At 38.0% G+C, this 24953-nt stretch overlaps 1 protein-coding gene across 12 annotated transcripts in view; it reads left to right on the plus strand.

Moving 5' to 3' along the window:
- LRCH3 (leucine rich repeats and calponin homology domain containing 3) overlaps window positions 1-24953 on the plus strand; it is a 62712-nt gene that overhangs the window by 25181 nt on the left and 12578 nt on the right. For 2 of the 12 annotated variants that reach the window (XM_032118921.1, XM_032118923.1), the window contains exons 3-20: window positions 773-899; window positions 1442-1547; window positions 1724-1860; window positions 2822-2931; window positions 7081-7174; window positions 8009-8129; window positions 10638-10786; window positions 12114-12190; window positions 14915-15010; window positions 15426-15477; window positions 15614-15754; window positions 16990-17037; window positions 18150-18203; window positions 21217-21297; window positions 22617-22688; window positions 23556-23604; window positions 24092-24205; window positions 24765-24883. In XM_032118921.1, coding sequence (XP_031974812.1) covers window positions 773-899; window positions 1442-1547; window positions 1724-1860; window positions 2822-2931; window positions 7081-7174; window positions 8009-8129; window positions 10638-10786; window positions 12114-12190; window positions 14915-15010; window positions 15426-15477; window positions 15614-15754; window positions 16990-17037; window positions 18150-18203; window positions 21217-21297; window positions 22617-22688; window positions 23556-23604; window positions 24092-24205; window positions 24765-24883 — 1747 coding nt within the window. The remainder of the gene's footprint in view (window positions 1-772; window positions 900-1441; window positions 1548-1723; window positions 1861-2821; window positions 2932-7080; window positions 7175-8008; window positions 8130-10637; window positions 10787-12113; window positions 12191-14914; window positions 15011-15425; window positions 15478-15613; window positions 15755-16989; window positions 17038-18149; window positions 18204-21216; window positions 21298-22616; window positions 22689-23555; window positions 23605-24091; window positions 24206-24764; window positions 24884-24953) is intronic. The other 10 variants (XM_032118924.1, XM_032118932.1, XM_032118925.1 and 7 more) reach the window with 9 other exon arrangements.

Genomic DNA, 24953 nt, shown 5'->3' on the forward strand with positions numbered 1-24953 from the left:
GCCTTCACTGTACTGATGGCTTTGGAAGATCTTTCTCAAGCATTATGACTTCCCTGCCGGGATTAAAAGCAAGTTGCTGCAACTTGGCCTGTTGATGAAATCCAAATGTGCACAGCATCTTCCATTTGTAGAGAGTCTTTTAGAAGATGTGGAAGGTTTCTCTTCAGAAATTCACAGAGATACTAATAAAAAAGTCTCAGGCTATTTCTTTCTGGTGTTATAAGCACACTAAATTGACAAAAGTATATTTCTTTCTTTTTTCTATTGATGTGAAAATTGTACCAATAGGATACGAATCAGATACGGATTTCCTAATGCTGTATCTCTAGTAAGTGCAGTACCGTTATTATCCTTACTTAATCAGAAATACACTTTAAATATTCAGTGTCTCATTACTTTCTCTGTGGCATTTCATGTGTGCTGACCTGCAGTGCTGCCCATGAGAAAAGCTGTTGCACTCAGCCCAAACATACTCTTTTGTGACAGAGCATAGCCAGTTATCAGAGGCACCTGAAAGGGCACAAAAATGTCACATTCCTCCTCACTGAGTTCAAAAGCATCTGATCAGCCTTGAAACTTGATATCCAGAGTTTGTTCACACATAACTAGATAAAGCAAGTAATGAAGAACAGCCTCATGGAACTACTTCTGTAGTAATCACATAAAAACTGATTTGATCATCTAAAGGGAGTGTGCTTTTTGTATGTGTCTTTCATTGCATGAATATTTCTCATTAGAGTTCTGATTATTTTGTTTTCTTTCTGTCCAAAAGTCGAAACCAGCTTTCAATATTGCCAGTACACCTCTGTAGTCTACCACTAAAAGTTTTGATAGCAAGTAATAATAAATTGGTTTCAATACCTGAAGAAATTGGACGGCTCAGACAGCTGACAGAGCTTGTGAGTATGCACTTGATTTTCAACGATTACTATTCTGCTCTTGGCCTAAGGAAGATCTGTGTCTGCCACAGTGTCTCTAACTACATTTGGTTTTGTATAGATGTGTTAGAAAAGAGTTTTAAATACTCTGAGATTTTAAAAGAATTTGATGTGAGGGAAAGATGCACTGGAGAGTAAATGATGCATGTCATTTTAAATGTTTTCCCTATTCTAGAAAGGATGGCCTGGTAGAATTACAGCTCTTGCTATGTTTGTTTCTGGCAAAAAGCTTTTACGTAGCAAGTTGTGCTGTCGGAAATACTATGGAGTAACTTGAAATAAATTTCTCCATCCAAATGCTTAATCTTTTAAAGCTTTTATTTCCCCTTGTGTTTAAAATGAGAACAATGCTTCATATCAGCAGTGAGATTGGATGAATATAAGGATCTGAGGTGTTACATAAATAGCTGTCTTTTTCTTTCAGTCCCTAAATAGAGCTGCATATTTTAGTTAGCAGAGACTTAGCAGACAGTGGTAACTCATTCCTTGCTCTTGCTTTGTAGGATGTGAGCTGTAATGAATTACAGACAATACCTCCACAGATTGGCAATTTGGAATCCTTGCGAGACCTGAATGTCAGAAGAAATAATTTGGTGCGTTTACCTGAAGGTGAGAAAAATGGCTGTCAGTTATAAACTTCAAACAGTTCGTTATTTTCAATCTCTTTTCCTTTCCCTGAGAGCTGGAAACAGCTTAATTGTTTTATGAAACACATATTTTTATACTCTTGCTTTTTCTTATACTCTTTTAATCTTCTGAATTGTATGTTTGTTTTCTATCTCCAGAGCTTGCTGAGTTGCCTTTGATTCGATTAGATTTCTCCTGCAATAAAATAACAACAATACCAGTTTGTTATAGAAACCTCAGACATCTTCAGACCATCATGTTAGAAAACAACCCTCTCCAGTCCCCCCCTGCACAGGTAAACTGCAGCTACAAAATCAGATAACTAGTTCAGCTAACAATGGCAGAACTAAGTTATAAACTGAAGGATTATATTATATCTTTGTTATTTAAGAACAAGAGAACTTTAAATAAATTCTATTGCCTAAAAGTGTTAAATATAAAGCACAGCTTGAAAAATCCCTTTTCTTCTCTTTACTGTATTAATAGTCTCTGCTGAGGGATATTACAAAGAATTCCACTAATGTTAGCTTGAACATTTCTGCTTTCAGCATAGGAGAGAGGAAGCTCTGTTAGGAAAGACTCAGTTTCTGCCACTCAAATGTCAAAATTTTGACTGAGGCCTCAGTGCTGCAGTTTGCTGGTCCACTTTGCAGCACAGTACTCAAATTGGCCTTTGAGCTAGAAGGCGCAATATTGTTAGTGACTAATTTGATTTTCAGTGTGGGTGTACGAGCCCCTGAGTAGTACAGGTTCTACTGTGCGCTGCTGCACCAGAGTCAAGAGGAGCATTTGCTGAAACCTGTAGTTTCAGTAGGGTTTTGCTTTCCTTGTGGAAGCAGAGACAGCTGTTACTGGCTTTATTGACTATAAATTTGAGCTGGCTTTGGCAGTCTGCCACTGCCATTCAGATCTGGGCATGGGTGGGATGCATCTGTTCTGATGCCAAGGGTATAAATTCTAGTACTTGTAAATACTCATGTCTTGTTTGCGTGATGAAATTTCAGCATCCAGCTGACAGAGTTGCCTGCAGAGCAGATGTACTTGGAGGACAGCTTCCATTTGTCTATCACAGGCATCCCATGATGCTCCACTATAGCTGTTACTCTAAAATGCAGTGAGATTAGAATAAAAGATACATTGGTTGATGTAAATGTGCTCATTTATTACTATTCTCAACTGCATCTTGAATGTCTGTAGTGTACTTCGAAAATGTATTGTCAAGTTATGTTTACTTGATTTTTTTTTTTTTTTTAAAGATATGTATAAAAGGGAAAATTCATATATTTAAATACCTGAATATAGAAGCATGCAAGATAGCTCCAGACTTGCCTGATTATGATAGGAGACCCATGGGATTTGTATCATGGTAAGTTTTGCACAACCCATGTTCCTAGTTTTAATGGTATTCGGGAAAATTTTGTCAGTCCACCTTGAATTTATTAAAAAAACAGATCAAGATTGTTCTTTGGCAAGTGCATTTGAGGTGGCTTTGAAAAATATTGTTTATGGTATTTCATGGTGCATTCTAGCACGGTACTGGTGTGTAAAGGCAGGAGAAGTGGTTCAGGAGATGACCTGGGCAGTCTCATGTGAGAGGCAGGGTCAGAGCTGACGTGCAGTAAAAAGAGAGTAATAATAACCAATACAGGAGGTATGCTCTTGTGTTGTTAGCATGTATGTTCAATTTACGAGATCTTAATATTTTCCACAGACTTACTGAATCATATCCCTGCTGTGATTTTTAACCTTTTGTACAGAATTTTAGAACTGCTGTGCTCAAACGGCAGGTGTAAATGCTGATCTCTACCCCGTTAGTAAACTGTTATTTTTGGCAAGCTTTCACTTGGCACTGCTGCTTGGCATTGTAACACAAATATTGGAACAGTCAGCCATATCAGCTGTTAAATTAAGATGTCTAGCAAAAAGCAGGAGTTATGATTTATTTCTGTCATGTGATACAGAAGAAAGGGAGTCAGTGAAGTATGAAACTGAATATATATAAAAATTACTTCAGTCATCTTGGAAGGTAGTAATAAGGTGTGGAGGAGTAAGTTGCTGAAGGATGTACTGCTGCCTTAGCAGCAATAAAACACAAATCAGGAGGCTTCACAATAAATCATCATGAGTCAGATTTATGAAGAAGAATTTGCATGAGGGACTGACAGTGATTCCTCTTCGGCCCTGAATGTCATAAATTACTGTTCTAGATGAGGTCAACATATGAGCATGATGAGTGTTAATCAATTTCCAGTACAAGCTGTTGCAGATGGTTTCTGCATAATACTGAGGATACTGTCCTTTTACTGGAAGGAAAAGGCTCTAAGTGAGAAAATGTCATGATCTGTTGAGCTCTAACATAATTTGTTTAAGAAAAATTCAAAATCAGGTGGGCTGTGTGCTCACTGATTTATTGCTGTCTGTAGCTGTATATTGCTCTGGAAATTTTCATAAATTGCTTTTGTGAAGTGAGAACAATTAATGTATTTTAATCATAGCTTGGAATTGTAAATGTAAAAATAAGGGCAGAACTAGTTGAGGGTACTTTCTCTAGAATTTTTACGAGACTCAGCAGTATGAAATGATCTTCAACTGACTTTCCTTTAGCTGTATTTCTGTACCCAGAAGAAGGTAAGAGTTGGTGATAGAATTACTTGTTGTTACTGTGCTGCATTTAGTGTTGCAGGTGATTCTTTTCATCTTCATGTACCTATGTAAGAACTGTCCATGGAGCAGAGTACATATTAGAAGAAAATTGTAGTGAAAGAGAGAATTCTCGGTTACTATACTTTTATGTAATTTGGGATGAAAGAAATAAAATCCTTCAGCTGTGATGCAGTTAATATTTCTAGGCAAGGCACAAGAGCTTTGTTTTTGTTATCTTCAAATGTGACCAATAGAAATAAGGGTATCAGTCAGTCCACCTGGACTTTGTTGCTGGTTTATCTGATCAGCTTGGTGTAATAATGTGCAGGTTGAGAGTCTGAGTGGTAGAGACTCTTAAAGTTTAAAGAAGTTTGTGTCATGCTGTCTATTCACTCTTGATCAAACATTTTTAATAGCAAGGCTGTTGTTGCTGCTAATAAAACAAGATACACTGAAACATTATGGCAGGAAGTGTGGGTTGGAGGTTCTAGCACAGCTAATTCTTGGTTTTAGCCTTGTCAAATTATATCAAACTGTTTTACCAGAGTGAAACCCTGTATGTTTCAATCCTTTTCTAAGCATAAGCTATGTGAAATTTATCTTGCAGCAAGTTTTGTTCAGCTGCAAAAAGCCAGTCTCTCATTTGCTGCAACAGTGAAGCTGAGAGCAGCTCAGGTTGGTGCTGGAGGGAATGGGTTTGAGAGGACACAGAACTGTCGAAGCTGTGTAGCAGTTTTTGGCACTGAGGCAGATTGGCATAGTCTGGAGCTAGAAGGTTTAAAATACCAAGTATTCGTGGGTGAACCAGTGTAGTGAATATTCTGAGACTTGGGCAACTGTTCTTTCTTACGGGAGGTAAAGATACAGGTTTTAGTGTGACTTTGAAATTGTGGCAAGTATTGTCTTTCATTGTTGGTCTTAGCAGGCATTTGGCTTCTCATCCTTTTATTTCAAGTCTTACACAACTTCCTATATGCTGTAGTTGCCCCAAAATGCTCTGATCTGTCCAAATGCCTAAATGTTGTTCCTTGTGGCTTGTTGGTCAGGGAGGAATAAAAATCTTAAGTCTCAGCTGATGGCTGCTATATGATTATAAATGTGTAAAGTGTGTAGCATTGGATAGCTGGATTTAGTTGTGAGAGTTGGGAATACAGAAAGCAGCTTTCTTGTTAAAAAGGACAAGTCCTGGGCATAGTGATTATGTATTTTTGAGCTTCCAGCTAGCTTTAGTGTTAGATGTATAGCTTTTCAAATTCTCCAGTTGAAAAGGGAGGCTAAAGAAAATTTGTATCAAAACACTTCCTTATTTTTGAGCTCAGTTTGCATAATTGTTTGGTTTACAACAGGGTGCTCAGGAGATGCTGAAAACACTGATTTATTTAAAATGAAATTATACTGCAGATGGATTTTTCTTTGATCCATGTTTTAAATTCAGTATGTAAGTTCTATGAACTGTTAGTATAATTATGGTTCTATTGTCAGGGATTCAGGTTGGTAGCGCTTTAACTACATTGGGTGATTTCATGGTCATTCTTTTTTCTTCCCAATCAAATGAAGGGAGTTGTTTTTTCTTTTGCTTTTTTTCCTTCTGGTGGTTTATTTTTGCAGATGATCTTTCTGTTCAAATACAAGGCCATAAAAGTGGAACTCCTCTGAGTTAATCAAAACTCCATGCAGATGCAAGAGCTTGTCTTTTAGTCTATATCTGCATAGAAACAGATGCATAGCTTAATGTTTCTCATCTGTAGCCTCATCCCTCCTGGTACTTCTTTGCTATTTCATGTCTATTTGAAAACTAAAATAGGCCTTGATTCTAGCCTGTCAGTCTTCTACGAAGTCATACACACACATATGGAATAATAATAATGATAATAATAAATTTGAAAATAAGTATTTCCTGAAAGTGGAATTGCAGAGGGAGCAGCAACTTGAGAGCAATACCAGTGAGAAAATGACCTGCAATTTAGTTACGATGGGGTGAAGCAATTAGCTTCCTGAAATTCATTCTTCCTTGTGCATTATGTAGTAATTACTGCTGCAGTTCTCCCTGGGGCATCGAGTGCCAGTAGGACAGTTGAACCATTGTGAAATGCCATCTGCAGTGGATCAGACAAGTCCCATTGTCTCTTTCAGTGTAGCTATCTGCAACAGTTGCCAGAGTTGACATCTGTGGTGTCTATACTGCTGAATTACATAGTTTCTAAGCCCAGAAATTTAAAGAACTGTTTGGTTATATGTATTATGACACTGGGCACATGTCTAATGCCTTTGTCTAGACATGTCATTGACAAAGCTCTGTAAATGAAAACTGTACTTCTACAGTTATTATATTATGATGCTTTTGAAATACTGTCCAGCTTACTGCAGTTTTGTGCGTAATTACGACAAAGAAGACATTTATGTAATACATGCTGCATACTTTTGAGTAGAAGTAGTATATTCTGTATTTTTAGTGATTTTGTACGTATTTGTGCTTATTTATATAATAGTTTGTTGGACAGTGTTTTTCAACCAAAACATATGAGTAGTTGGAAATGGAAGTTTGACTTGTTAAACAGAGAAATATGAGACCATTTTGCAGTTTGCATTGTCATAATTTCTCTTTGGGGAATGTTTGAAGAGTGGACCTGTACTTTGAATCAGCTTAGGTCTGAAAAGTCCCGGCAGTGGCAGGTGACAGCTGACTGACAAGGGTGGTGAGTTGTAAGCACATGCCTCCTGCTCTATTGTAGCAAATGCAGTGTGAGGTTTTCAGACATGCTGAGCTTGTGAGTACACTGCAAGTGTGCTTGGTAGCTTATGCTGATTTTGTTCTGTAATAGCTGATAAGCTTTTGGTGGTGTTTATATCATATAAACTGTGTGTTTGACAGCCACGAGGAACTCTATTCCAGTCGTCCATATGGAGCACTCGATTCTGGCTTCAATAGTGTGGACAGTGGAGACAAGAGATGGTCAGGGAATGAAGTAAGTGTTGCAGCTTTATTTTTGTTGAGTGCAGAATTGTATAGGAAAGAGAACTAAATGTATGCATTTGGAAGCACATTCCATAGGTAACATCGATATGCTGGTGTGCAGGTTGCCTTGAGCCAATATTACTTGTTGTTTTATTGGAGAAAAAACAAGCTCAATTTTATATGGGACAGACCCAAGTTGGAAATACTAACAGAAATGTATAAAATGGTGCATGAGAAATTAATTTACTGGAGCATAAAAAAATGAGAAAAATGGGGTTCCTCATTTTAAAAACCTGGTAACAGTTTCATATTACAATGCTGAGTCAACTGTAATTATTCCTGAAAAGTTGTTTCAATAAAATAAATCTGAACATGAAAATTCAGCTTCAGAAATCAGCTGGAAATTTTGTCTTCTTCCTTTGCAGCTTGTTTGAAATGTTAAAATCTGTTTGCTATTTAGAAGCAGGAAAATAGGATCTCTTAGCAAAAAGATTGTCAATTATTATTCCCAGGAAGAAGTTCCCTTTTCCTCTTGGGACAACTATAAAGTAGCCAAGACCTAAAGTGTCTCAGTGAGCTATCCTCCATATATCTGCTTGCACTTCTAGCTTGGTTTTAGAGAAGGTGCTAGGATTTTCCATCCTGGGATGTCTTCAGGCATGTGCAGATACGGCAAACAAAACTGTAGGCAAGCTGGTTTCTAAAGAAAGCTCTTAATTTGCTTTAAATTAGTGTTTTGTGGTTGTAAAACAGGACAATTGAAGTACAAACCAAGAGGTAGTAGCTTACAAAATTATGTTTCTGAAGAAGAATGTTTCCTGACTTTGCTGTTTGTGTTCCAAAGCCAACAGATGAGTTTTCAGATCTCCCGTTACGTGTGGCAGAGATCACCAAAGAGCAGAGATTGAGAAGAGAAAGTCAGTACCAAGAAAACAGAGGGAGTGCAGTGGTAACTAATGGTGGAGGTAAGTAGTGACCTTTGGCTAATAGTGTGTATTGTCATCATTGTTAAAGTTCCAGAATGTTTCCTATAGATATTGATTGTTTAAAGAGGAAAAAAACAGAAAGGTCCAGGTAGAATTACACAAAAGCAATGTTGTGGAAACTGTAAAAATACTGTTGTTTTAAGGATGTTAAAGGCAAAATCAAATAGCAGCAGAGTTGGGATTTTCTTGAAAACTTTGTCAGTTTTTGCATATGTGCTATGTTAAAGTCTCCAACTGCTTCAAATTTTGGTATTTTGGAATACTGAATTTCAGTGCATGGAGTTTTGCTGTTTGAGCTTTTGGGGAAAATTTTCTGCAGTAGTAAATTGTCAGTGCTCTGTGCCGACTGCTGTCAGAACGAGATGAGCAATTTTGTCAGGGAATTTCATATTTCCAAGTAGTACAGATGTCTCATTCCAGTCTTGGATTTTAATCCAAACTTTAAAGCCATCTAGAAGGGGCTGGTGTTTGTGAGTGGCAGTGCTTTTTTGTTGCACTTTCTCAGTTGGTGTCCTGCAGTCTTAACAGGATCCCCTTTGTAATTGTTCAAGAGTTGATTGTGCTTTCTATGTTTCTTGATCTCCACAGTCCTCCTTCATTTTAACTTCCAAATTATCTGCTGCTACCAATGTCTCCTTTTGTCTATATGGCTTAATTTTAACAGTCTGTCAGGTTTGTTTTTTCAATCATTCCTTCTTCTCCATTTTTCTGCACTTCTTATTATTAGATCTCATCTGCATATACTTCGATTGACTTTTCTTCTTCCTCAGCTGCTCCCTGTTTTTCATTTTCCCTGGTGGCTACAGTACATCTTCTCTTAAGTGTCACTCTTCCCAACTACATCTAATCCCCTGTGCCCAACTCCCACTTTTTCTTCTCTCTTCCCTCTTCTTCCCCATCTTTATCTTTTGGCATCTTCTTTTCTTGGTCTTATTCTTCTGTGCTGCAACTTTCTGGGTTTTTTGCCATCTTCTAGAAATAGCTGAAGTGTTCTAGTTGACTCACACTCTTTCACACATTAATGGGGAAAAAATTCAGTTCAAACAGTTAAATTCTGGCAGTTAGAAGAGTTGAAGACATGGTGTCATGGGGAGCTCTGGGCAGCCTTAATAACAGGTAGTGCTGCCAGCTGTGCCTCCAAGACTAACTTTATTTCGTTCTTTGGGTTTTGTACACCAGGGATTTCAAAATGCCTTGCAGACTTTTAAGCTGGAGCACAATCAGTTCATGAGTAGGTGTATATGAGAGGGGCACAAAATGGCATGTGGCTGTCAGAGATCCAGATGCTTTGCAGTTTTGTGTTCCTAACACAGATACTAATATCTTTCACTCTTTTCTGTATTATTGTTGCTATCATCACCATCATCATTATTTAATAAGTAAGGCTGGAAAGCAGGGGAGTTTTGGTTTGTTGGGGTTTTTTTTTAGATTCGAAACTGAGATGGTGATTTAATAAAGCCAAAGTATATAGGAATGTAGTTTTGGATGGTTGTGGTAGCAGAGGGGGTGGCTTTGGCAGTAACAGTTGCTAGATTGTGTGGTGAGGCAAAGAGAAGTCTGTTTTAGACAAGCAGGAAAGGGGCGGGGGAGTAAAAAAGAATGTCTGCAAGAGTCTGGAGCAAGTTTGGGGAGAGTTTCAAGAAAAAAAGAAAGCTGTAGTGCTCTGAAAGGGAATTTAAACTTTCCCCTCCATCCCCAGAGCAGTATTTTTCACCAGAGGGGGTTTGCTCAATGTCATGACTCTTAGAATCCCTGGGCAGAATGTGGAAAAGCAGTGACAAGTGAAAAAATTGCCCTACATAATATCTCCCCCACAAAGGAAGATCAATACCAGACAAACTGTGCTGTTTCTTGCTCTCATTTCAGTGGTTCCCAATTTCTTTTTTCATTCCTCTTTTTAAATAAAATTGCAGGTGTCGTTACATTGTTTTAGAGGGGTTTTGTTGCTTTCTGTGGTGTTGTTCATTATTTTCACATACACTTCTTATATTTATTGTCTTTGCATCCAGATAATTTAGACATGCTGCTCTTTTTTTTGTTGTAGTAGTAATACTAGTAGAAGGATCTGTCATATCCATTCTAATTTTTCTGACAGAGAACCAAGAGAAATTATTCAAAAATGTACACAATCATAGTACAAGTATTGGTATTAGCTGAAAGATTTTGATAAATATTTTTTGGTTTTGAAAAAAACCCCACAGTATTTACTTTTTTAGTCATTGCAAAATATCTGCAGCCAGCAGTATAAAACTACATGCTTGATACATGTTTCTTGTTGCTTTTTGAAAGTCATAAATTTTATCATTATTTCAAAATTTGTTTATTTAATGTTAGTGGGCCTGGCAAAATCCAAGAGCTTTCAGGCTGAGCTTTCCCAGATGGAAGAAAAAGTAGGGTCTTAGTTCCTGACATTGCTGCATTCTTGGGTTTTTTCCTCTCCCGTGGGTTATCTAATTGTGGATGTTTTCTCTGTGTATGTTTGTCAAGTGGAACATGATCTTGATCAGATCGACTACATTGACAGCTGTGCCACGGAGGAGGAGGAGGAAGAGGTGAGGCAGCCCAAGTGCCTGGACTCAGACAGCCTCAGCTCCCAGTTCATGGCATACATTGACCAGCGGCGAATCTCCAATGAGGTGGTGCTTTCACTTGAAATCATTAAATTCACCCACCCCAGCAGGGCCCTAGTGAAAACTCTTCCCTCTTAAGTCATTTGGATGTTAAACTACTAGAGAGAGTCCTCAGAAACTGAACCTATAGAAACAGATTTTTGGCCACATAATGTTTCATTCTGTGTTCTGTCAGTCTTAATTAGTACCTATGTACACAGTTACACAGTTCAGTGGCTCACTGTACAGACTACATGAATAACTTGTCTGAAAAAATCTTTGTGGCTGCTCTGCTTAAACAGTAACTGTTGTGTTGTGATTCAGATGAGTCCTTTCAAAGTTTTGTGTGTTTTGAAGCAGAAAGATATTTGCTATTTGAAGGAAAAAAAAAAAGTGGATCTTTAGCTTTTATGTAGGAGTCTGGTCCCTATTTTGTCAGCTTTATATTACTATGTTTAAAATCAGTCACACAAGTATGAGAGATGCATTCATTTGCAAATCTCGTAAATTCACTAACAAATCACAGAAGCTGAAGCACAGACACAAGAGCAAAACTCAGAAAAGCCAACTGTAGGCAATGCAATCCAAGGACTCCTTGCTGTAGATAGGGAAAAGGCATTGTTCAGCATCACAACAGCTGTTCCTTGGGGTCTGTCTAGTCATAAAAATTAAACTGCTTTGAGCTGAAGCAGTAGTTTCTCTAAAAAGACAGTCCAAAATACTACTTAGAGAGGCTGACTGCAGTATAGCAGCATGCATGCAGGCATGAGTGAAAACTGGCAAGATAATCTTGAAAAGTTTCTATTTTCCTACATTAATGGGTGTCAGTGGAAGTTTTTAAATAACACCAAAGGCAATATGTCTGTTCCCAAAAGGATGAATTATTTCGTTGTTCAGATTAAACCTAAAGTGTTCTCATTAATCCCATGTTTTGCTTTCTTGGTCCCTCTGGGACCTGTCTTTAGAACATCATAAAAGACTGTCAGCTCCTTTATTCTGTATTTCTGAGAACCCAGTCTGCACTGCTGTACACTTGTAGAGTTAAACTCCAAAGAATGTATTTTCATTTCAATACAAATTTTATACCAACATGAACTTCCCTGCATGATTCTTAATACTGGAGGTTTTAAACTCCCAAAGTTATCAGCAGGAAACTTATTTATTTAAATTGGAGAAAAAATAAGAGTGAGCTTGCTTGGTTGGAAATGAACATCCTTGACTTGTGTTGTGTTTCTTTGTCAGGTGTTTTCAATACCAGTAGTTACAGATCTAGCTCTGCAAAGAGATTGTTTGGCATTAATGTACAGTTTTCGGAATAAATTGCTAGCTTAGTCTTTTGTGGTTTTTTGCATAGAGCTCGCCAGCAAAGCCTGTATCCATCAGAGAGTTTCAGAGAACAGAGGATACAAGACGACATTTACATCAAAACAGGTAAGAATTACTGTGGTAATAATAATTTTATCCAGAATTTCATGATGAATGCAGAGCACGTGTTTACTAAACGTGTTTAGAAAATGGCATTGTTTTCTGTTGCTTCACCAGAAGTGTGTATGGTACTTCATTGATAAATTATTGCTCCAGATTAGGAATTGGAATTCTAATAATGGCTGTGAGCAAAAGGCATAACTGTTCTATGCCAATGTTCAACTTTAAATCAGTTGGTTAAATAAATCTGCCTAATTCAAGTGCATAGTTTTAAACTGATTTAATATCTTCTTTTTGTGATTTAATTTGTACTTTGATTAAATAGTTGGTTTAAGCTGTTATTACATAGAGGACAAAGGGGATAAAGGTACTGCAGGAAGGATAGAGATACTATGGAGTATCTTATGTGCCATGAGGACACATTCATGGTTGATTCCTGCTGGTTTTAGTATTGTGGGAGATTCATTTATGTTGAAAAGTACCTTTCTGGGCCATAATCATGAGCTTACATCAGCGGAAAGGATAGAATGGGAATCAATGCTGAAAACAAGTTGCTTATTTTGATGAAGTATGCCTGTGATCTTTAGTGATTACTTGGCTTATTGGAGAGAATGGTCATCTGTAAAATAAAGGTCAGAATTGGACAGAGAGTATCAATGAGGGGTGGTTAAGTTTCTGAAAAAATTTTGGATGTCTAGTAAAAGAAAAGAAGATAAGCAAATAAAAGATAAAAAATAAGCAAATTCTTGCAAATGAAAATTGATAGAACCTTTGTTATACCGTTGAAGCATTTCAGTATTCTGTGGAGTGAAAGTGAATTTGCAGGGACTCCACAGAAAACCAGCCCAGTTGTACTTGGAATGGTTGGGGGGGGCAGGGGAGTGGTGGAAAAGACAACTGCTAGTCCTAAATATGTCATTACTTATGCTGTCAGTAGAAACCAGTTTTTAATGGATTCTGAAATGGTATTGAAAGAGAAAATGAAATCAAGATTAGTGTATAAATTTTTCCAGAGTTTTGGCAACATTTTAATAGGCATTCTGAAATGTGCAGAAAATGTGCAGATACAGTAGCTGTACTGATACAAGGGAGGGTAACTGCTACAGCATGTGTCAGCATTCCTTATCCTGTCCACAAGTCAGGTATAAAGTGATACAGCAGTTCTGCCATGTTCTCCCCAAAAAAAAGTGAGTGCTCTTGGTTTGCAAAACTGATTTTTTGCTTGTTTGTTTATTTATTTTTCTATTTGAACATTTGTGGTCGACATGGAAATAATTAGACTTTACAAACACTGGTTTCCATGGTAAATCTGAAGGGACTAGGAGAAGGCTGGTTAGCTGGGGAGAGCTGCTGTTTACATAGAGAGATGGTAATGATAAAGGAAGTTGTAGTTCAGTAAGGTATCTAGTGATTTCAAAATTTAACTTAAGGACAGCAGCAGATCTTCATGCAGAAGTAGTTCATTAACGATCTAAATGAATTGTAGCTTACTATGCTGCAGCAGAGTGAAATTATTAAGGCAGTAAAACCAGGTCATGTTGTTATTGCCTTCAAAGTTGTGTAAAAACAGCCATATGACAATGAGTAATTTTTTGTATTTCAAGCTTTTATTAGTCAAGTATTTTATTTTGTGGCAACCACAAGCTGTAAAGTGCTTCCACAATAATTCTGCACAAATGCCTTGGCAGGCAGCCTCTTCTTTTTTTTCTGAGGCATGCTGGAGCCATTAAAACTCTGAAAGTTGGATGTAACACAGACTTCATCTCAAGAGTACTTATATTAGTTGATTCAATTAAATAAATACGGTTTGTGCCTCTGGACAGACTGTGGTGCATTCCTGATGCAACAAAGCTGTGTGTACTCTGCTCTAAACACACTCCTTGGCACTGAGCTGAACCCAGTCCTGTCTGTTAAAACAGCTCTAAGTAATGGATTTGTCATGTGCTTCGGTGCTAATTTAAGTAACAGAAAAGACCTGTAACATATGGGTCTCCCACATCTCATCTTCGTGAGGAAAAGGCCCTAAGTGTGCACACAGCCAGCTGGACTGACATTTTTGGAAATGCATGGTTAAGTGTGTCTGTGTTCCATGGCTGCCCCGGGAGCGAAGGTCGCAGAGTTTAGGCTGTCAAGAGTAAGCTCCTTGATTTCCATCAACTTAGTTTCTAGGCAGCAACATGTCAGGGTACATGCTGTAGACTGTGGACCTTGGGAATTGTTTCAGTGCTAACAGCTGCCTCCTAGCAAAGAACTGACTGCAAAATTTCTCCCTTATTGTTGATATGATGGATAAGAGCCAGATGGGTTCTTGTTTACCTTGTGACTTTGAGGGCTTGTGTCAGTGGCAGTCACCTGATTGGTGAGCTGAGCAGGTTTATGCTGAAAGTATCAAAGGTTCCTGACGTTTAAAAATAATTCTGCTCTTCCCAGAGCAGAATAAGGCCTACAATAACCAGAATATTGTCTTAAAAGAGAGAGTCCATCTTCATGTATTTTGAAATCATTGTTAATTAAGCAAGTTATGTTTAATTGCAAACTGCAGTAGTTGTGATCTAACTTGGTATCCCAATGTGATTTCTTTAGTCCAAATTTCACTTTTGTAATTATCTGAAGCTAATTGTTTGGGCATTTCTCTCACAAAAACAGTTGTGATCTAGAGCAGAATTAATCTGACGGTAGTCTATATGCATCAGTGGCCAAATCCCCTTCCACCTGGTGTTTTACCTGCAGGGACACAGATGAATTACGAAGACCTGAAACTCTAAATTTGATGCAGGACAGAGAGCATCACCAAGTACTAAGGAGTTATGTGGACAGGACAGAGAGGTAGGGAAAAGGAAGTTGATAGTTTCTGCTGATTCATTTTATTATTTTCTCCTCCCTCAAATAACCATAGTAGCCAGTTGTTCCTCTAAATGAGGATCATCTGAAAAATTCCTGGTTTGGTTACTCTTAGAGAATGGGTGTAAAGTACTGGGTATCTCAATGTAGTATGCCAAATACACAATCCCATTGGTACATCTTGTGCTGTAAAAAAATTTTATTACAATTCGGGAGAAGAAATAGAAGTAACTGCACAAAATCTGTGATTCACAGTGAGTTAAATCATCATCACAGCTATTAGTAGACAGTTACTCTTATGATTTGATGAAATACTTGTGTATCACTGACAATTCATGTATGCAAAGTTTTTAGATTTAAGATTAAAAGTCTACTTACTCTCTGTTTTTGCATTTGTCAGACCCCTGCCCGATTCACCTTATTTTCTCTCTCTATCAAGTCACCAGACCCAGGTAACACATAGAATTCTAATTCCTTTGAATGAGTTTGATGCAAAACCAAACTGATGTTCTCCATAAGAGATGGGCTGTTTCTCCATAACCCATCTGCAGCTCTGACTTCATGGCCTGATGCCCTGTTTGATTCCAGGTGCCTAACACAGATTCTGAGCTGCACCGCCGGCACATCGAGCGCACCCGTCGGGAGGCCCAGCTGGCAGCCCTTCAGTACGAGGAGGAGAGGATGAGAACAAAGCAGATTCAGAGAGAAGCTGTCCTTGACTTTGTTAAGGTGTCTCCTTTTTGTACCTACTTCATACTTTATCTTTTCTAAATCCTTTGATTATAACTAATTACCAAGGTAATTATTGCTTGTATGTTGTGCTCCTGGCACTTTATAAAGAGTTTGGACAAATAGCATTTAAATCCATTAACTGTTGGTGCTGTAGCTTAACACAGGCAAAGCTAGCACTGGGGAGGCAGATGGAAGATTTACCCAAAATACAACTGTTGCAAAGAATTCTGATTTTGCATAGTTCACCTTATTCTCTCAGTTTTCATTTGCATAGATGTGACGGGATTGGTTTAAGAAAGAAGAGGTCTTTATCTGAGAAGGCGTAGAGGCAGTTTCATTTTGAGGACAAATGTAGCTGGGAGGAAATAATCATCATACAAAAATATAATGCTGTCTGATCTATTTTGCTATTTTGTGGTAATAAAATAAGTTACTTTTGTGTAAAGCATGGGTGCAGACTTACAGTACATCAGGCACTCACTCTGAGCACTGTGTCTTCTCTGTCTCTGCACTCAATATGAAGTCTTCTGCTTAACATGCCAGTTTATTTATGTGATGGTTGATTTAAATTTGTTTTACTATTTGCTGCTCTGGTCACTTACCTGAATCTCACCATCACAAATTTAAGAAATGTTACAGTTAATATTTTGGGCTTAGGGTGGTCTGCAGAGAAGCAAATAATGGTTTATTGCATATATTTGTTGTATACAGTTAGTTTAGAAAAAGGGTCTTAGCTGCCTGAAACTAGACTTTTTGTTAGCACCAACTATTCTCAGGCCCCTGGCACTATTTTGTAGGAAAGGTGCTTATTAAAGATTCAGCTCAGTCTTTTAGTTAAAGATTAAGCTTATAGGATGCATGTTGTTTATTGATGAGTCTCTGGGGTTTTTGGTTTGAGTTTGGGTTTTGGGTATTTTTCTTCTGTTGCCTTTGTTATTCATGACCACTTTATTCTCAGTAGTTAAATTCCTCCCTTGGGTTGTATTTTGGGTTTATTATGCATCTTTCATATGCATAATTTGAATTTTTTTTTTTGTTTGAATATGGAATAGAGGCTGATTTTTTTACTAATATCAGGAAAGTTTCAGCTCAGGGAAGTTTGCAATTTCCCCAATGCATGTTTTATTAAAAACCAAGGCTTTTGATTTAAAACACTTTTAAGTTATGCTGGTTTGTTGTGAGCTTTTGTTTCTCTGTGACATTATTTTAAATTTCTTTTTTTTTCTGTGTAGCAAAAAGCCTCCTTAAGTCCTCAGAAACAAAGTCCAATGGATAGTGAGGTAAGAGTCTAATAAGAGCATTAGTGGGGATGTTAGCACTTAAATTCTTAGCTCTCCATCAGAGTTATTTTCCTCATTGTGGAAAACACTTCAAAACTGGGTTATAGCATAGTTTTCACATGTTATTAAGCCTTGGGTTGGGGTTTTCTGCTTATGGGATCAGTCTAGTATTTCCTTCTGTTCATGTAGATTGCCTGTCCAAGTGTTTTGTTTTATTGTTTCTTGTACGTTTTCTGTGTTCTCTGCAGAAAATACATTTCATATTCCATTTTAACCTGCTCCTTATGAGCAGTACAGTTTATATTCTAACAGGAGTATTCAGTCAAGTTAGAGTTGTAGTCATCCTTCACTGATCAGTTTTCTCCCAGTTTCCCATTATTAGATCACCAGTTGTCCCAGAAATATTAAGCTTTAGAATTTTGAGGGCCATCAGAAAAAGTAATAATTTTTTTAAGTTTTTCTGCTATCATTTGATAATAATATAGTTTTTATAATCAAAACCAGGAACACTAATCATACAAGGCTCAGTCTTCTAAAATATACAGAGTTGAGCCAATGACATCTGTTCACTCTCTGCATCAGATTTCTGCACAGTGACAGCTCTTCCACTGCTTGCCATCCCCACTTTTGTCCAGAGAAAGATAATTCACTTGGTAGTGTTAATTAGATCAAAACTTTTAATATCATAACAAATATGATAGTTCTTTAGCAGCATTTTCCAACTCTTTTTGTCAGAAAATTACCAAAATGTGGGGTAATTTAAATAGTTTTTACTCCTTTTTCTCCCTAATGTTTTTCTGTTCTAAATGTATTCTTTTAAAAGGTCCTTTGTTCTACCAGAGTAAGCACTGTGAATACATAGTTTTTTGTATTTGCTTGACACAACACAGAAAGCAGAATAATTGATTCCTTAAGTAATATGACTGCACTGTAATTCCTGGGTCACATGGCTGTGTATTCCTACAGAGTTACAGATAATTCATGGATTGTTTTAAAGAGCCTCTTACTGCTATAAGCAAGCAGTACATGTTCCAAAATGTCTGTCTGTTCACATACCATGTGTTTGACATTGTGTGTGTTTTTGACATTGCTCCATCTCTCCCACCTCCCAGTGTCCCTTTCCATCCAGAAGGTCTCAGCATACTGATGATAGTGCCTTGTTAGTGGTAAGATCCTGCACGTAATGGCCTTTTTCTGTGGCAGATTCTAGAGCACAGAAATGACAACATGTTATGATTGTCTCAGATTAGAGCAACTGTTTTAGAGCTAATCTGAATAGCATAAAACATGACCATCTCCTTTGAAAAGTAGCTTAGCTGTGAACTATGATGTTGTGAATATATTGACACTTTTGCTGTCAGCCATTTGCTAATAAGACAATTACATTTTTCTTTAAAGTAATTAAAGCTTATATTTTGTTTGAGAGCAGAAGAAAATTACTGATAGTAAAGAACAGTTTCTAAAATGAAAAATTCACCTCTAGTTGTTATGGTTTGATTTTTTTCTCCATTCAGCTTGCTTCCTAATTGATGTGCTCTTCAGTGTCAAGTAAGCGATTTTAGTGCTTAGTACAGCCTTCTACTTTAACTTGTCTGTGTCCTGCACATGGGGGTGAGAAATACTTGGCACAGGAAAAAAGTGTTCTACTTATGAATGCTATAAATCATGAAATAGTCCTCATATAGTTTTATTGTTTATTAGTGCAAGTGTCTTAAAAACCATCTATTTTGAACACTTACCAAAATAAAAACATGTATGCACATAATTCATGTTTTATGCTATTGCTTCCTTTGTGGTATCTTAGCAATGTAGCATAACTAAAAAATACAATTAATGTCGTAATCCATGTCTAGAAAATTAAAAATATACCTGATCTGCCTGCTGTTGCATGACTGCATGCCTAGAATTTATTTTCTTGATTTATGTGCTTCCATTATCTGCCTAGATTTTCTTTAGGCAGCACCCTTGGTTAGAATGTCTCTCTCCTGAACGTGTTGGTCAAGATATTTACTGTGTCTTTATTCAGACTTTTTGGGTTTCCTGCTTTCATAAGACTAGCACTTTGTGGGTGAGAAAGAAGGCTTAAAATGTTAGAGAGAAATTTAATAATTATGTGCCTGTTTAGAGAAATCACTATCAGTGAGCATATTAAAATGTGTTTTCATATTTAGATAATAAAAAACAGGAGAACTGCAGTGGTTTGGGTTAAGAGATGATTCTCTGTTGTCAGTGAATTTGTCTTTGGAATATATTTTAAAGATACCTGTAAGAACCTCATTTCTCTTTGATTGTGTGATCACATGACTTCTGTTGTAAATTAAGATACAGAATTCTCAGAAACTATTTTGAAACTAGCTTCCATTGCTGTTTGTTTCCTTTTTGTCTAACCAAGTTACATCCTTTCACTTCACAAAAAGAGTGACCAGGCTGGCAGGGAAGGATTGAAAGCAATAATTTCTCTGTTCATTTTTCTTTTGGTTCTTTTCTCTTTTCAGCAGCACTGAATTATAATAGAATATGAAATGCTGAGGGTTTTGATCCACAGCTCTGTTCTGTAGCAGAAATCCACACTGTGCCTAATGGTCACATATGCCAGGGTAGCTGTTTGTAGCAATTACTGTAACTGGAACATTACACCCATACTAGCTCATGAATTTGTACTATTTTTTGTTTCCACGAATGTATTTTATATGGTGTGGGTAAAAACTTGTTCAACATCAAGGAAATGGTCATCAGTTTGCTTTGAAAAAAATTTTAAGAGTTTAAATTGCTTTTACCTTTTTATGTTCTATTGCACTGAATTTGACATTTTCCCTATCCTTCTGGGTTTGAAATTTAGCTAGGTCTAATTTCTGAGGACATAAGGAAAAGCTTTTATAAGTACTAAATCTAATATGGAGTTAGAAAGCAAGTGAGCTTTTATTTTACTACTTTGCTCCTCTGGCATTGTTACTGCTTTAACAAAAAATTTAAGTTGTGAATCTCCTTTTTAAAATCTTTAGTGTTTCTTTTGGTCATCTTATTGTTGTCTTTAATCACTAATTAAAATGTATTCATGTTGCACAGGTTACTCTGACCATTTCCTTCTGTTTATAAAAAACGTCAGGACAGTTGGTTTGAAGTCCCAGAATGATTGCCTGTACCTTCTGTGAATGTTAATGGTTCCGTTTAGTTGTTGTTCCTCTTGCATACCTGTGATTAGAAGTGGAGTGTGGCTGTAGAACTTAATTGCACATGGTGGTGGATTTCTTTGGGTTGACCTGTGATAACCAGACTAAAATGTTGTTGAAAAAATGTAATCACTGGCCTCTCTGAGAAAATAAAAGTTTTATGTTAGTCATAACCTCTTGCTGTTCTCACAAGGATAGTTCCATTCACTACAACTGAGGTTACTTGTAGAGCTGGTATCCCACTTTCAGACTTGGCTAATGATATCAGCCTTCCTTGCTTTTAAATCTCATTTTTCTCCAAATATCATCTTCTCTTTTCTCCCATACTGTCCCTTACAAGGTTAGTACTATCAGAGGGGAAAAAAACCCCAAAACATTGTCTCTAACTGCTGCTCAGTTTCTCTGTTGCAAAGCCCACAAGGTACTTCAGAAGCATCAGGCAGCTGCTGTGACCTCTTCCTCTCACAACTTTTATTTCATTCCTGCCTTGTGCTCCCTTCCTTGTGTTGTTTTCTTCTTGTGGTCTCAAATGTGGCCTGAGGCTGTCATGTTACTGTTAGCACATAGGATCTCTGAAACATTTCAAGTTAAGGCTAGGTTTAAGTTAAGCACCAGAGTGTTACAAATAATAATGGTATGGGTAAAGTAAGCAGGCCTTGACTTACACAGACTTTTACCCTGGAGTTTTCTCTCAGACCGTTGGCATTCATTTGTGTATTCAAATGTTTAATAACCGAATTCCCTTAAAATATCCTTATTTGGTTCATGCAGAGTTCTGGTTGGGCTCTCCTTTGGCGCTCCCTGTATCTGCAGTTGTTTCTGGCACAGGGAAATTTTTGTGACTTCGGTGCTAGACCTAAAGGCTGTGTGCAGCATGTGCAGAGGGTGGTGTAAGTCTGAATTGCAGCATCCTGGCTCCTTTAGTATTGTGGCTGCCTTTTCTCACAGTCATTCTTTGCCTCACTTCTTCCTTTCTTCCCTCTCTTTCTTTCCTTACTGTCCCTGACAGAATGGCTTTGAGCCTCTCTTTGTGTTTGAGATTGACAATAACACCAATACCATTAAAAGGAGGCCAGGCACTCGCAAACAGGTGAAGAGCATGCAGTGTGCTGGTGTTGTGGTTGTCCCTCCCTGTGCTGTGCCGTGTCCCCCTTCCCTCTGCCCACTGCTGGGTACGTGCATTGTGACCACTTCTTGTTTGTCTGTGTCAAGCTTGCCCTGCTCTTTTCATACAGGAATAAGCAGATACATTGATGTTAGAGCCCACCTAGTTCTGGTTTATTTTATTTTTCTCATTTCCTAGCTAATGTGTTGTCTAAGTCAAGTGATATTTGGAACTCTTAAAAATAAAAAAACCCCACCATTTTGGCTTTGCCCTGCTCTGGGGAAAGAGGCAGTTTTGAGGATCAGCTGTAAGTCTGCACAGAGTCTAAAGATGTTTGTGTTTAAGTTTTGCCCTGAGCATAAATCTTCCCTTCTAATTCTTCTGGCTGTGCTGTTCTGAAGTGGCAGAATAGTTGCAAAGGTTTTAAAAACTAACTCCCAAATGTGACTTTCACTGCCTGTATTTTCTAGGTGTCATTTGATGTTCTTTCCTGTGCTGAACTGCTGAACTGTCACTTTGCTATTTGAATGCTGTTTCAGAAAGTATAGTGAGCCATTCAGTCCTCAAATGTTAAAGTGTTGATGGTGCTTTCAGTCAGACACAGGATTTGGCCTTCTAGATCCACCTGTCAATGACAGATGGGTACAACTGCAGCCCCTGTTCTATAAACAGGAAAAGTTGTTTATTTGGCTGGTTTTGATATTGGTCATTATTGAAATGTGACTGCACTTTATTTGTGGCAACGCTGTAAATCCTGACACTGGCATCTTCCCTGAGAGTGAGACTGCAGCCACAGAATCTCGTTTACTTTGTGTCTAATCACAAGGACCAGTTGTTAGTGTTTGTGGCAGATACAAAGTGTGTGTTACTGAGCCTCTTGTGTATGGGTTTCTCTGATTTTTCAGACATGTATAACATCCTCAAAGCATTAAAAAGAAAGCTATTTATTTCTAATGGTGGCCTAGAATGGACTGTTGTAGGGTAAAGTTTCTTTTTTTCCAATGGCATAGGTGTTACTAAAGAAGCTTTTGCCTCACTTACTGTTCTTAATTCTGTTTTTAATGTCACTGTATTATGTGTAAAAGAAGCACTGCACCTCCCAAGCTTATTAGTCAGAAAGTTCAGGAGAGTAGGAAGGCTTTAACTATAGTTCAGCAAGTATTGATGTGTTGCTTGTTGAGTGTTTCTGAGAATGTGATCGTGATCACCTCTTCATTTTTAATTTTGCTGCATTCCACCTTTGTGCATGACCTGTCAGCCACTCACTAACTCTGCTACTGCATTCTCTTTCTTTCTGCATTCAGTCACTCTCAGGGTTGAACCAAGAAAGCTGTGCTACTACCCTGCCTAGTGCCTCTACCTTCAGTCCTGTCAAGGTATCTCTTGCTATTATCATTCACCACTAGAGCCAACAAAAAAATCTTGGATCCACACATCTGTTTTAACAGGTGTTAGTCTGTCAGCATCTAATCAAAAGTTCAGGTAGGGTGTGAACCTGATTCACCTGATTAAACTGTAGAAGGTATTACCTCATCTTAGCTTTAGGCTGTGTCTGCAGGAGGCCTGATCTATAAAACATGGTAACCCGTCTCTGCTCCAAGGGGTTCTTGGTTGCCTTTGATGTTGCTTTTTCTGTACAAGATCATTTACTCTTGATCAAGTTGAGTTCATCAAAAGTACACTTGTATTCTTTGTCTTTTTGTTTCTCTTCTGTGGAAACTGCTGTGCTGAATGCATTCCTCACAAGAAATCATTAGTTTGTGTAAACACTGTGATGAAACCACAGTGTGTTTCACTGGGGACAGATGTTCAGTAAATAGCAGTTCTGCATTAGCAAAGGTGTCAAAGAGGTGTTTTGGTGTTCCTTATCGGGGCTGCTGTATTGCCAGTTCTGCATGTTGCTTAATACCTGGTTTTTGCTGTCCCCTTTGCAAGGAGCACTTTTTCACTTTGGGTTGGAAGGAGGAGTTAACAACAATCTGTCATTGCATAGTCAGCGCTGTTTCATCATTCTTTTTCTTCTGGAAAAAAAAGCAGTTGTGACATTTCTGTAGAAGAAAAAGTTTTGTCTCTGCAGAGATAAGACTTGGGGAACAACATACTGTGTTTTTTTCTTATTTCTGATTATTTTACTGAAACACATTTAGATGGATAGAGCTTTTCTTAAAACACAGAAAATGAAAATGTAGTCAAAGCTTTTCCAGATTAGGCCCATTTATACTCTCTTGCTTTTTTGTTCACAGAGTGATGACAGATCTACCATCTCCCCTGGCTCACCTACTGCTCAGACAGGTAACAGGGACAGGAAGAAAAATTCTGAAAAAAAAGATCAAAATGCCTGCTTGCTTATTTGTCCTATGAAGAGAGGGGAGCATCTGTTCCCGCCTCTGTCTGTGGCACTGCTATGTGTGAGAATTTACCCAGTTACTTGGGTCTCCTTAGAAAAACACAAGGGAAGAGACAACAGGGATGAAGTTTGTCCTCAGGCAGAGCGCAGGGTTTGGCTGGTTTAGGCCTTCATACAGGCTTTGGTACACAGATGCATTCAGAGTCAGAACAGTTGTTGGAATTGGTATGTGGAATGTGCTTTGCATGCAAGTGTCCTTGGAAGCGCCTTTTCCTGCTCTGCTTTTATCATGCATGGCTGTAATTTATTTTGTCATTATTCCATTAAAATTTTTGGTTTGTTCTTTTTAATTACCACATTGCTGAACCCATTTCCTATTTAAACTCTAACCATTTCCTTCTTCCTTTCCTGTGCCTTTCCACATTTGTTTAGTCCACCTTTCCCCTCCATATCCTGGCCATGCAGCCCCGCCTTCCTATAGAAACCCTTCCCAGCGACCTGAGAGTTTCCTTTTCCGAACAGCTGTCAGGGATGAAGCAAAGAAAGGTAGGTTACATAGCTCAGAAATTAGCTAGTTTTGTCACATTATATTGACATCTGCATTACCTGGGGCTTGCAGTGTTTTTTTAGTTCAGGTCTTTATCATCAAACCACTTGCAGAATTCCATTTGTAGACAGATGACATCTACATTGTGAAGAAACAGGGTTTTATTTGGAGCTGTCCAATATTCTTTTGTCATATCTGTGGAAGTGTGAGAATTTGCTCTTACTGGTCTGCACTTACACGTTTGCCACACAAGCCTTCAACAGCCCAGTAGCCTGTAACAGAATTGCAGTTTCTGAAGAAAGAGAACTGTTTCAACATATTCCATGTGGCAAAACTTTGTCGTCATTTGTGCACGACCATTATCCAACAGAAAGGTCGGAATCTAAAGAGTGAGGGAATTGTGTTGACACTTCTTTTAGGTTGGTAGACCATTAGTTTGATTAATAATCAAAGGAAAGAAAGAGGTTTGTGAAAGGAACTTTGTATGCGGTGCAGCAGTGAACAACATGGAGCCAAACCGTGCTTAGTGATTTTCTTTCCTTCATGCTGCTGTTTTAGCTGTTGCTTCATCCTCCACCTGTGCCTTGTCTCCTGCTAATGATTCTGCAGACCCTCGAGTGAGACAAAACTCCAAACAGCGGGAGGAGGAGCTGGAGCTGATAGAGCAGCTACGCAAGGTAAGTACTGCCAGGAGCCAGAACGTGGACGTCGCAGTAAATGCGCTTTGTGACCCTGCTAAATCTGCTT

This window comes from Corvus moneduloides, chromosome 10 (assembly GCF_009650955.1).
Source record: "Corvus moneduloides isolate bCorMon1 chromosome 10, bCorMon1.pri, whole genome shotgun sequence".
Lineage (NCBI taxonomy): Eukaryota > Metazoa > Chordata > Aves > Passeriformes > Corvidae > Corvus > Corvus moneduloides.